The 14,300-nt window shown below is 37.3% G+C and overlaps 1 protein-coding gene across 1 annotated transcript in view; it reads right to left on the bottom strand.

The window, feature by feature from the left end:
* Nucleotides 1-13,661, bottom strand: part of LOC139712736 (C2 domain-containing protein 5-like) — a 31,814-nt gene extending 18,153 nt beyond the window's left edge. Inside the window, exons 1-13 of the mRNA XM_071624532.1 lie at nt 13,609-13,661; nt 12,324-12,525; nt 11,662-11,748; nt 11,247-11,287; nt 10,406-10,451; nt 9,742-9,922; nt 9,116-9,201; nt 7,958-8,088; nt 6,337-6,450; nt 5,446-5,606; nt 4,850-4,950; nt 796-904; nt 36-150 (exon numbers count right to left, since the gene is read on the bottom strand). Of these exons, the coding sequence (XP_071480633.1) occupies nt 36-150; nt 796-904; nt 4,850-4,950; nt 5,446-5,606; nt 6,337-6,450; nt 7,958-8,088; nt 9,116-9,201; nt 9,742-9,922; nt 10,406-10,451; nt 11,247-11,287; nt 11,662-11,748; nt 12,324-12,413 (1,262 nt within the window). The 5' untranslated portion in view covers nt 12,414-12,525; nt 13,609-13,661. The remainder of the gene's footprint in view (nt 1-35; nt 151-795; nt 905-4,849; nt 4,951-5,445; nt 5,607-6,336; nt 6,451-7,957; nt 8,089-9,115; nt 9,202-9,741; nt 9,923-10,405; nt 10,452-11,246; nt 11,288-11,661; nt 11,749-12,323; nt 12,526-13,608) is intronic.
* Nucleotides 13,662-14,300: the final 639 nt, after the last annotated feature.

Genomic DNA, 14,300 nt, shown 5'->3' with positions numbered 1-14,300 from the left:
AAAAAAACGAAGGTCTGACTGGAAGAATCAATTACCAAATGCTGGTGGTCTCCTTGTATCCAACCACAGCATGGCATCCCATGGCAACGGCATGGGAGCGAATCTCAGTTCTGAGCTCCCTCCACCAAGCATCCCTCGTCTCCGGTTCATCTGTCCAGGAAGTATGAGAAAGAGAGAGCAAGATTGTGACGACTCATTCAAGAGTCCCCATATGATGCAATAGTCATTAGACCAATGCAAATAGTAACAACAATTACGATACTGATAAAAACATGTATAATGATAATGATGATAATATGAATCATAATTATCACGGAGAGTCAGTCATCAGACATTGTGATTCTTTGATTGCATTGGTCTTGGTTCACTACCCTCCACGTTACATTCAATAATCACAACTAGCACAAGAATGCTAAAATACAATTTCCTGTCAGCAAATGTGTGCACCGAAGCGGAAGCTTATTTATAACTGTTAACTTTAGTCAAGCAAGATTCTTTGGTTGCGTGTGTGCTGTATACAAAACAGTACACAATGCACTACACTGATGATGAGCCAAGTGCTCAAAATGTACATACAATGCTTAGGATCCAACCAAGCAAACTGCACATCAGGTACAGGCAGTCAGAAACTGACAGTGAATTATTCCTTGTTCCCAATGAGCTTTGCACAGATATGCACTCCCATGTTCTACTAAAGTGTGAACAAGCATGGCCATGCATATACTGTAACATTTATGACTGTCAGCTATTTATAAAATGACAACTACTAGGAGATTTTGCCGAGTGAAAAGCTACCTGGGTTGTGGATTCTGTCCAAGAGTTTGACAGATCTAGCCGAGACCATCCCACCAAGGTGGACCAGAAAACCGGCGGGAAATGACGAGATAGTGAAGAAGGGATATTCCTGGAGAAAGAAATAGAGGAAAGCAGGGCACTTACTAGTGGCAGATTGCTTAATACTGCACTGACTTTGACTCTAATGTCATATCACATAGGTTTCACTGAGCAAGGGACAAGCAGATTCACACGATATCTCTCTTGTATCATCACCATGCTTAATTTTCTGTTGTATGCAGAACAATATTGTTAAAAATCCCTACAGGCACAGCATTCTATGGGTTACCATGGGATTATGATTGGAGATTTTTGGCATGCAAAGTGTTAAGTCTTTGTAAGCAGGGGGAAAACAAAAGTTGTTTCAACTTTGCAATGGCAAGCAGTGGCATTGGATGTTAAGAATGAACTGCTGCAGAATGGCACACAAACTCAGGATGATGTAGTGCACTCAAAAAATAATAGGATTGTAAAAAGGATAATATCAATAGTATACAAAGGGGGAGAGAGAGAAGACACCTGTTTAACCCTTCCTTTGTCTTATTGTCGAATTGGCATGATGACTTGCATGTACACTAGAATGCTTTCCTCACCAACTAGCACCAAAGTTTGAAAACTAATCATCAAGAGATAAAGTTTTTGATACACAGTCCTCCTACTACCCCATTGCATCACCACAGCCTACCAGTTGGACTAAAGTACATTGCTACAGCTGAGTAGACTCACAAATTTGCAACTCGGTCAATATGTGACCGTGCAACACAAAATCAACAAAAAAGTTGCACTTACTGATTTTGTGTGAGGACTAAAAATAGGTAAAATTGGTCAACCCAGCCAATCTTGAGTTTTTGAAATATTTTCTGAAAGAGCAAGTCTTCTTTTACATTATACTAAAGTTTGGGATCATAAAATGAACAGGAAATTGTGCTTTTAGGATTTTTTTCTTGAACACTTTTTGGTGGAATAGTGTGATTAGGTGTGTCTTATACAGTCCCATTTTCATTTCTTGAAAACCCTATCCATACTCTTCACTTCCATCTCTAATAACTTTAAAAAGATAGTGCTACTGCTTTGAAAGTTGGTATTGATCATCTACAAAAGTGTTAATAAAGGATGCTTAATTTCAACTTAATCTGATAATCCCTCCCGTGGTTCACACCCTGTTTTTGTTCCAGTCATCACACAGCTAGCACCGCTTGGCATAAGATTAAGTGCTTGAACAGACCCTGTACTTTAGAGCCTCTTTTCTCAGTTCACACTTTCCAGAGTGTGCACTTTCTTTCCAATATTAGGATAGGTTTCATAGGAGAGTCCATTTGAACTGAGTTATGCATCATTTCAAAGCTTAAAGTCTGCTCTTTGAAAATCTGCTCTTAACTAAGAATCCATATCTGGCGACTTTTTGTTAATTTTGTGATGCAGGGTGATATATGGGACGGATTATTGAATGAGGATAAAAAAGCTTGGCAGTTTAACCCTAAGTCTTTGAAGACACAAAAGGTAAACAACTTTCTTTGTGTGTTGTATCACTTCATCAGACAAGTTAACCAATCAAATGCTGGGGAAATTTTCCTGTATAAAATAATTATCATCATCTTTTCAGAACTACAGTACATTGGTGCCTCTGAATATCACTACAAATCCAATTTTGATGAAAGAAGAGATCAGAACTAGATAAATTAAATCTGCACAAAATCTGAAAGAAATTTACAAACAATTGTCAATATGAGGGAGAAAGTTGAAAATAAACTTCGGAAATTGTTTCAAATGGAAGAATCAGCAATAAATCAATTGTTAAGTCTTAGAAGCTTCTTAAAACTCAGCAAACAAAACAAACAATTTTACATGAATCATGAAGGCTGAACTCGAAAGAGATTTGCTTGACTGTACTTTTGTGAAATACTATACAGAATAAATGAAAAAATCATAATAAAAAAGATACAGCTCAAAACACTCCGAAATGTGGTTTTTATACCACAATGGGTAAATTTATCATAGCATAATGATAGCTGGTAATTCAAAAGCAACACAAAATCTTGCAGGTTTCAGCAAAGTAGCAGCAAACTAACATTGCCATTGTGAATCCTGATTGCATACACTTGAAGGTGAAATGAATATAAGGTTATGGTTATCTGGCTGTCTGATTACTACTGTAGCAATGTTATCATAATGGAGAAAAGAGCAAACATAAATCTTGTACATTATGTTCTGTTCTTAATGAAATAAAACTGTGCAGTTTATACGAACTGAAAACATTTCATTCACAGCACACACACACACACACACACACACACACACACACACACACACACATACACACACACCACCACCTTGGGTTTTGTTGGGTTTTTATTTGGGGGGGGGGGTAGGCAAGGGGGCAGGGTCAGAATGGAGGGTATTTTATCTGTGTTGTTTCTTTGTTTTAACAATTCTGAAACAGATTCTTCACATTTTGGAGCTAATCAATCAAAAAGTATTTTAAGTTTAATTTCAGCAAAAAATGAAAATAAAAAACACCACTTACAACACAAATTTTCATAACAAGTGCCAAACAAATTCACCTTTCCTACTCCTGATTATTATGACCAAAATCACTTCAAGCCATCATTGATTTCCTCTGATTTCCATGGCACTTGGTTGTGTCAATGATCTGCAAATTGTCACAAAGTTATCTTGAGACTGACTCCACAGAGACCCTTCATCTGCTTTGTGTTTACAGGAATGACTTCTCCAAGTGAATTAGTTTTATGTAAGCCCCAAAAAATGGTTCACACAGAGAAAAGGTCATTACATCTTTTTCATGAACATGACAGAAAGTCAATTAAACTCAATATTAAACAGAAAGGCCCTCCACCATTTATAGTCAAGATGATTTGAACAATTTGATGTCATAGAATCCAGGGGATGTGAGATGTCAGATTTGATATTAGCTAAGGTTCAACCTCAGAAAATAACACTTGTTTTTCATTTCAGATTGAAATGTTGAGGACAGGAGAAAAACAAATCCTTTTGAAACCACACACACACACTGGGTAGAGTGGCAACAAGTTAGTAACACACTGAATCTAATGAAAACTTATAATCTAACCAAAAGGGTCAAACAAAGTTGAGTTGGTGCACAAACACAGACCCATGTAAGACCTACAAGTAAGAATAAGCTATCGTGTTGTATCATGGGAAAAGCTCACCGTATCACCATGTTGCATCTTTCAAAGGCAATTGAACATACATCAATACGTAGCGTTAATTATCAGGACACTGAAAGGCTAATCAAACACTGAATACATCAAAGGGGCATTTTTTTTTCTTTTTCCCATTTTAGCCGTTTCAATCACTTCAACTGCCTCAAATTATGTGCAACAACAAAAAGTGGCAATTTCTGGATACTATGTCAACACGAATTTCAATATCATAATAATGTTTGAGAGAATTATGGGTACTAAATATAAAACTGCTCATTTAAGTTCAGTATGACATTACAGTTTCAAAATCGTATATTCATGATCTGAAAATTGATGTAATCTGTGTCATACTTTCAAAATAATTACATTTCTGCATAATTTGATTACAATTTTTATTGGTAACTATTCAACACTTCTACATAATATTCTCCCAATGTAGGCATTTGGTATAGAACATAAGACATACCACGGCTAAAACTACAAAAGAATTTGCACTACGAAATGGAAACTTTCAGAAGAGATGATCAAAACCAGCGAATAAACTACATTGTAACAAAGCCATAAAGATTTGCAATAGGTACTGTGTCATGATATTTTGCAGACAAGATTCACTACATTTTAAGAGTGATTGGCATGTCATTAAATCTCGTGGCATGAATTGCCATATGGGAAGACGTATACGATACGATAGTTCTATCTATGACCTCTGAACTTGTTTTTACCAGTGAAACTGACAGACTAATCATTGTACAAGTTTTTCATCAAAGAGTGACACCAATGATTTTGGGGTATATCATCTAAAGAATTGTATGTGTGACTAGAGAAGCGCTTACCAGCATGTCGATGTTATTTTGAGGCAGTATTGTTCTGGGAAGACCAACCCTGTGCGGTCCACTGCCACTTCCACTGCTGCCTGCTGTACCATGGCTGCCAGCTGTTATAACAACAAAGCAAGGAATGAGTACGCCTCAATTTTTTTGACAAAACTCAATTATATACCTCAAAACTAGGAATATGAGGGAGAAATAAGGTGGATACCTCAGTTAATAACACCACATCACAATGATATAAAATGAATTTTTTTTATCACACTGCTGAATCAAAATAAGTTTGATGATGTTCTGGCAAAAATAATCTCAAGCTCTGGCAGTACCTATTACAAACATAAAAGTGACGGTTTTTCAAAGGGGGTAATTTTGGCTGCATTGTAAGCTTTTCTTTCCTGAGATAGCTTACTATACAGGGTTTGCTCCATAAATGCCCACTAAATTTATGTACCCATCAAACCCAACATCGATGATTCTTAGAGTGACATTGCTTTTTGGGAACATTACACAAATCATATGACTTTGAAGTGGAACACTCAGCTGAACTTATTATGAAAGAGAGAACTTTGATTACATTCACACAGCCACAATTACTCTCCTACCTTGCCCTGCAAGATCGGAGTCTGAGGCATATCTCGGGGGGACTGGGTTCTTTGTCGGTGAGTGAGGCATGGCAACCGGCTTAGCAACTCCGACTGCGGTCCCCGGTGATCCACAGGGAACTTGGGTCTCTTCTGGAACCTGCTCCTCTACTGTGTTCAGTCTGCAGTAATTGGAAATTAGATTGTTTGCTGGAAAATTTTCATTCGTTTCATAATTTGCCTGTGACACCTTCAGATCACTTGGCAGCAAAATTCCTCCATCTCACATAAAGATTTTATTTTTAACTATTAATGAGTTTTCACACTATAGGCTTCCCCCAGGGTATTCACAGATATCACATAAGGTACAAACTTGTCCCTGAGCATTTTATGCAACAGATTGCATTAATAGCAAACAGTAAGAGATCAAAAAAATTTATACATTATCACCATTTTCAAATATCAACATTTACAAAATTGGTAACACAGGTATCATGATCAAGGTCTAGACCTTGAGCCATCACTGACTTCAGTGGCTTTTAAATCAATTTCTATCAAACACTGTGAAATTTGAGAAAACTTAGTCATAAGAATGTAAATTCATGTTTGTTCCTAACTTTCATCAATACTCCCCTTTGCTGTGGATGTAAGGTAATATACAGTTTGTTGCATCGGTCCACATGTCATCTCCTCCAATTATGTATCATAACTTTAAAATTTACACAGTGTGTGGTTTAAAACTACATGAATGATTTGGGCTCATCACATTCGACAGGTGGATCATACAATGTCTCCTTCGGTTTGTCATTTTTTTCATAATGCTGTAAAATTTGAAGCCTCCTGAACAGATTATTGAAAAACAGTTTCATATCTCTGAGAATTCTTAAAACACAGCAATCATCATTGGCTTACTCTTTTTGAGGAGTTGTTGGGGGCGGGGACTTTGCTATCTGTATGGTTGCCATGGTACCAATTCCCCTGACGACCACTCCGGATTCTCCTTCCAGGTCGAAGCACTGCCAGTATCTGCCAATATGCGCATATAGTTCATCTAAGATTAATATCTGGTACTATGTGAATAGGGAAAAACTGCACTGAAAAAAAATATTCAGTTAAATGAATTAATTTCCAAACATTACCAGCAATGACTGTTGGTCTTTTTTCTCTGTATTGCTATGTTTGAGTTAAACCACTGGTCAGGTCTTCTAATATCAATAAGTTTGTGGCTTGCTAATGGACTCGTGTATATAACCTTTAACTGTACAATCATACCTCCCTCTCCAAACATAGTAAAAAGTTTGTAGCAAAGTGGGTTTATGTTGTTGTCTTAATTGCTGTAGTAACAGTCTCTGTGGTTGGCACTCTGCGGAATAGTATTATCATGAATAACATCAGGACTACTACAAGTAGCAGCAGTAGAAACAGTAGTAGTAACAGTGATTACAGTACAGTTGTAGTAGCAGTAGTAGTAGCAGCAGCAGTAGCAGTAGGAGAAGAAGTAGTAGCAGTAGCAGTAGTAGTATTTGTTGTTCTTCAAGTAGTAATAGTAGTAGTAGTAGTAGTAGTAGTAGTAGCAGCAGCAGCAGCAGCAGTAGTAGTGGTAGTAGTAGTAGTAATAGTAGTAGTAGCAGTAGCAGTAGTAATAGTAGTAGTTGTTGTTGTTGTACTATTACTTATTAAATATTAGGGACAAACAGCAACAGTCGTACTAACAATGCATTATAGTAGTAGGTGTGGTAGTTATGGTTAGAGTAGTTGTGAGATATTCATCTATTATTAACTGAGATTTGGGTCTGAATCTCAAGACTAAGAATTTCACTCCTCTTTCTTGACCTTGCTCTCTTGGCCCACATCTCTCCCTTCTCCAGTTGAAATAATAGCTTGTTTATATTTCTCCAGTTGAAATAATAGCTTGTTTATATCAATGTTTATGTTACCACATTCCAAGCCTGAATGTTACCTTGCAAACTGTGGCTGTGCAAGGTAAATAAAATCAGTCCTATTCCTGCAACCACTGAGTGAGCAAGTACTCTCTACACCTGAATATTATGGCCTGCAACCTTTGGCAACCATACAAACACAACAGTATTGGTAAAATCAGTGATATTAGTTCTAGGCAGTAGTAGTAGTAGTAGTAGTAGTAGTAGTAGTAGTAGTAGTAGTAGTAGTAGTAGTAGTAGTAGTAGTAGTAGTAGTAGTAGTCTCAGTGGGGGTAGTTTTATTAGTAGCAACAGAAGTAGCAATTTTACAAGTAGTAGCATACTGCATACGCCGAATATTTTGCGATGTTTTTATTTTCGTGAATTTTGCAAGTCGGGTGCTATTCATGAATTTACAAACACACGGAAATATTAACTCTGATCCCGACATGAATGTAACGTGCATACATACATTTCTGTGACCAGCGCTGTACTCCACAACTACGAATTCAACCACTCGCCAAATTGTCGGGAAGTCCCAATTCGCAAAAATTTAGACTCGCTAAATATATGGCGTTTACAGTAGGCTAATCATAAGGAACACAAATCTGTACCCCAGCACAGCATTGCCTTCTGCCTCCAAGACTTTGAGTCCGATCTTCCTCTGCAGCTCCCCAGACAGCTTAGAGAAGAGCCTCTGACGCGCCTCGTTGGAGGCTCGTGGGGAGCGGATCATGTCTATCCACTGGGAGAGGGAGGCATTGGATGTCAGTATCAACAACAAAACGTATATTCTTTGATTGAGGCAGTCTGTGGTATGCAATAATATTCAGTTTAAAGTTAATGCCAACTCCTCCAAAGAGAGTATTTATACCAAGACACTTCCATGGGTGCAAAATCATCACTTGAGCATTCATACCATGATTTGCAATGCTACTACCCTTCCCCCCCCCTAAAAAGGCTCTTGTGATAACAGAATTTATCAACACCAGAACAATTGCTCTTGTCTAGAAATATTATTCATCAGCAGCGAATGTGTTCAAGTACATATGTCAAGCATGTGAGCAATGGGTACTTGATTCATTAACTGCATTTCATCTTTATTTTTGCTTTGCAATTATCTTTCACTCTGGGGACATTTCAAAAGGTGTTACATCTACTAGTACAAGACAGAAGGAAAAATATCAACTCTGTAAAAGTATGCAGCAACTACTTAGTCTACCGCAGCCATTTTCATGACAGTTTTTGCTGAATTCTTTGAGCTTTTCTAGCTGACCTGGACTATATGATCAAGAATGTGTTGGTATTTGCATTATCAGCTCCTTGGCATTAAAGTTTTACACAGAAATGTATATATGATAAAGGACCTCCTCTTATTATCAGTACTGGTATACAAAGACTATGAATGTAAAGATTCCTTCATATCTCTATTTCCAGCTAAAAATTATCTGACAACAAATATCAGGTATCAAAATAGCATGCGAAGAATTGAAAAGAAACGAGAATGTGTTAAAGTGTCTTCCTGTCAACACAAGATGGAATTGTTCAGCTCATCATTTTAATTTTGCAGTGTAATTACCACTTCATTGCTGCTTCACATCAGACAAAGAAGCCACCATACCACACTACTAATAGCTATTTGACAGTCACTACTTACATAACAAACAAAAAATTGCATGCAGATATGATTACATCCTTGAAATAAAGAAACTGAAAAATATATGAGAAAGTGATGATATAACATATTTCATACACTTCCTGTAATCCTTTACCTGATGCTCTGGGTCATCATTCACCACAAGTTCCTCTACGAAGCCGTGGATAGCTGTGACTATGTAGCCTGATGGCATGGTGCTTGCTGTTGAATGAATTTAGATAAAAACATCAAAAGAATCTCAATCTGAAGGCAAACATAATTTAATGAGTTGAAACTAAACTCCCCCAAATAATTAGGTTGAGTAGGAAATGTTCATCCAATTATGAAAGTGGTACACCTGTTTTGACAAGGGCATGTCTTGACAGTGACTTCTTTAATGAAAACATGTTAAATTCTGCAATTCCATAACTTTCATTCTCATGAAACATCCATTTGGTTCATCTGACTTTATTCTGTTTATCATAGCTTAAATGGTGTTGAAATTGTACTTTACAACTAGCCATGAATTTCACTGATACTTTATATTGTCCAAAAAAGTTAATAGTTTGCACATTCACAGATATGAATTATAATTAGTCTAACCCTTTCTGTGCCAGGGACATTGCACACTAGTGTGCGCAATATTATGGGTTTCCTGTGCCAATTGGCACCCAAAGCAAAAACAGGATTAGGTAATAGTTAAAAAAAACAAAACAAGAGCACACACAGGAATAGGTGATCCATTCCTGGAGAAGCACTCACCATTGAAGAAGTGCACTCCAACAGAGGACTGCCTGAACCTGTTGACATCCTCAATGAGATCCACCTTAACAATAATGTAGATCTCCCCACGAATGCCATGCATGGTGTCATAGATGGGAAGCCAGCCAGCAATGTCTGAGACGCCATCTTTCCACAGGAGGGGATTTAGATCTATATACACCTGAAGGAGTTAAATTGATGTAAAATTTTCATCCTAATTATTTGCATCCTACAGTACACATTTCGTTAAGATTTTGATAGCTATATAAAATCAGTACTGTGAGGCATTTAATTTCATTCTTTTACTTCTTTGAATTATAATCTCTTCAATTTTGATATCAATTTATTATTTTTTCTGGAAGTATACTCCTTAGGCTGATAAATGATTACTTACACAAATTTGCTTGCCAGTTCTGTGTAATACTTGTATGTCAGTCAGCATAATGTCAAACGTTGTAAACTTTCCAACCTCAATGAAGCACTTTAACTACTCTCATCCTGTTCACATCTTCTCGATTAGCTTGCATATGAAGTTGTTTAAGTGAGCCACTTATGAAAACATTGAAGAAAATACAAACCTGGATACAGATGATGATGAATGACAAAGTGAACACAAGCACCTCTGGCACATATCACATCAACAAAGACAATGAGTAATACTCACTTTTCCAATGGCATCATGAGCACTGTACGTATCATGATCCATTACCCTGCAAAGAAACACACAAACGTATGCATGAAGTCATACGTCACTCAATGTGTTAGATAAATGCTCCTCCTCAAAGATCCTGATGGCATGAAGCTTCAGCTCCCTGCTGGGGAAAGTGAGCCATATTCTCAGGCCAACCCAGTGCCTGTCATTTTTCCAACTTTGTTTTCTGATGTACAGATTTGACCAAAAAAAAGTATCCTTGCCTACATTCCCGTAAACCACTGGCAATGCCATAGTTTGTCGGGAGACTGCTCATGAAGTTAAGCATCTTACACTGAAGTATTACGACTTAAACAGAACTGCAAGTCACAACCATTATTGTCATTGTCACATAGAACAATCATGTCATATATTATCACATCACATCACATCACAATCACATCACATCACATCACATCACATCACATCACATCACATCACATCACATCACATCACATCACATCACATCACATCACATCACATCACATCACATCACATCACATCACATCACATCACATCACATCACATCACATCACATCACATCACATCACATCACATCACATCACATCACATCACATCACATCACATCACATCACATCACATCACATCACATCACATCACATCACATCACATCACATCACATCACAATCACATCACACACCACACCACACCACACCACACCACACCACACCACACCACACACCACACCACACCACACCACACCACACCACACCACACCACACCACACCACATCACATCCCATCACATCACATCAAAGAAAATTCTCATGCATTTTGTAGGAATTTTAACTTACCGAATTTGCAAAGGCTCATCTTGTAGCTCTTCATCATCAACCTATACCAAAATATAAAACTGAATCACTGAACATTTCATCAAAAAGAAAGAAAGAAAGAAAGAAAGAAGTAAATTGCAGTCATGGGCTATGAAATGCAAAACAACATATCAAACAACAAAGAAAACCGCACATCGCCTGACCTTCTGCTTTTAAAAACAGAAATATTGACCTTAGTAGAGATTAAACAATTCAACAAGATGACACAGATGACTGAAATGTGGAAAAATGTGAAAGCATGACCCTCGAGTTTAAATCGACTCAAAACATCTCCAGCAGTGTGGCTTCACAGGAGAGAATACGAATTGAGTTCATGAAATGGCAACGTTGTCTCTAAGCTGCTTTCAAATGACTTCGATATCAACAGGTTACATACCTCAAACTTGAACCATTCTGAATTCCACTGAGGGTTGAGTGACTTCCCATAGACTTCAGTTTTGTGAGTGACTTGACCAAAGCGCACCTGTTGATGTCATGATATTCAACAGGAAAAAAAAAAAAATAAAATCTTAGAACAGGTTAGGGTGGCATATCTACATAGACAAGCTCTTTTTGTATGTAAATGTACACCATAATAACATGCTTCCATTCTCTATCATTTCATAATGAATCTTGTCTCTCAATTGTTCTCTTTATTTTTATAAGACTATAAAGGCATTAGAACAAGGCTCATACAAAATATCTTATCTTTCTTAGTTTCTGGACATACAGAATATCATGGACTTATGAACAAGTGCCATTCCACATTCAGAGAACCCTCCCTAGATCAAACCAAGACCAAGCAGACAAACAAAGCTATGAAAAAAAAAGGAGATGATCAAGGTGGTTCTTTATGAAGAACAACAACACCCAAAAAAAAAAAAAAAAACCCATATATATGATTAAGAAAAATTAGAGTTAAAAAAAAAAAATATATATATATATATATATATATAAAGGCACTGGCTGGCCTTCCATTCCATGATAATGTCAGACTCCATTTGATGAACAAATAGAGCGAATTTGATGGTGGGATAACTTGTGTATTTTACTACATACCTCAGCGAAGGCATCTGCCAGGTCACTAGCCCTGTCCATCACAGGCAAGTCCCTGGCTGCCACCACTCGCACTTTCAATTTGCCAGGCATCCTGAGTCATCACTTGGGGCAATGAACACCTGAGATTTCCTTCACTTCAGCTTCAGTATACAATATACATCTTGACTTGCTGGATCCGACTAGGCTAAACTCAGTGTGTGTACTGGAGTAGTGGATATACATCGGTATCAGAGATGCTACGGGGTGTAGCGTTACGAACAATAACAATTAAACCTTCCCTAGACATCTGATTAATAATCATAATGACTAGTACAGTAGGTCTTTTTAAATTTTATTCAGATATTTGTTACTGCATGAGTAGTGTCAGAAGCATTAAAAATATCTTCAATGAATTTTGACCCTGCTGTTTACAGATATACTTTGTACACTAGACAGAGTCTATATTGTCTCCCATAACGGTGCAATCAATACAGAATCCTAGATATTTAGATCAAGATCTATCTAAACCTTACCTAGCCAGATTAAAAAAATAATAATTAAAAAAAAAATAGACTACAAATTTTATAGATTTTGAAAATAGAAATGCTTCAAGTTTAATCTACAAATTTTAACTTTTATTACAATTACCCCAGTTAGTGTACGGCCCACGGGTCTGCACTCTGTTTAAATAATATTACCGAGATGTGGTGTCCTCCTGGAGCGGGAGTCCTGCCCTACCACCACTATTCACTAACTGTTACCGTAGACCTACCGTGTAAGGGGATGGACGGATGCCTAGTACTAACAAATGGTCTAGTACTACTACCACTACACTAGTCTACCTGGCCTATCACTACAAAATTGTAGTAGTAGTAGTATAGTATCGAGTATCGTTAGAGTCGACTTGCCGAGCGTCGTCTACAGTAACCAGTACTGAATGGATCATCCTTGCCGTCATCCAACATTGATGGCTTACACTCTGTTCACGAATTTTCACGCAAAGTTAACTAATCGATCTTTCAAAATGTGATTGCCAAATCATCCTCTATGATCTAGTTTCTATGAGTAGGCTAATTTACTGCTGGTACGAACACAACACAGCCACACAGCAAGGACACTCTCACCCACACGGAAAGCAATATGTGGGACAACGTTAATCCAGCTTGTGTCCGCAGAATGGAAATGTAACGCGGTAATGACAAGTCTGTCTTCAATGAAAAACCATAATCCTCAGTCAGATGTTAACAAAGACTCTGTTCCTAAGTAATATCGAGAGAAAGAGTAAAATAATGGTTTGTCAACTTACTAAATAAAGAATTACGTTTCCTCCTTTGCACCCTGCGTGCGGGTGTGCGTACGACGGTACGTTGTTATTGTTGTTGTTTACGTTTATTCGAAGTCGTGCGCTTGTCTTGTGTTTCGTTCTGCCTGAAAAAAAATGTCGGACTTCAATTCCACGGTATACATTACGCCAGCGACACGGATAAAAAAAAGTTTAAAGCTGTTTTGAATATTCAAGTTGCAAGTTCGATACTCTATATTTCCCTTTTGCAAATTTTGCCGGCCTTTGGGAGCAGTGATTTTAAATAATGTATTATGTTCAAGATATCACCTTTGATGCATTATGTGTAGGTCAGATCACAAAACATCCTACCATATAACATTTTTGCAATAAAGCCTACAATATAAGGATATATCACTATTTTTCTCATTAAACCGTAACTGTAAACAGTTTTGTCCGGAATCATTTTTTATTATAACTATTGTTCAAATTTTGTATGTTCAACAATACCGGTACTCATCATCGACTACACTGCTTCAAATTTTTACTTTGTTGTTTCTATTCCTAACTCACATTTTAGAACTATTTTGAAACACTAAATGCTAGGTTTTTGTTTCATCTGCAAATGGTAAATTATGCCTTTAGGGCCTAATGTAGGCCCTAGTAGCTGTTGATCTAGTTTTCGTCCGATTAATAATTGTTTGTGGTGATGTAGG

This window comes from Diadema antillarum, unplaced genomic scaffold (genome assembly GCF_040938485.1).
Source record: "Diadema antillarum isolate AM-2024a unplaced genomic scaffold, OU_Dant_1.0 seq00001849_RagTag, whole genome shotgun sequence".
In the NCBI taxonomy this organism is placed as follows: Eukaryota; Metazoa; Echinodermata; class Echinoidea; order Diadematoida; family Diadematidae; genus Diadema; species Diadema antillarum.
The sequence above is the reverse complement of the archived record's forward strand: the minus strand, read 5'-3'. Positions and strand labels throughout refer to the sequence as shown.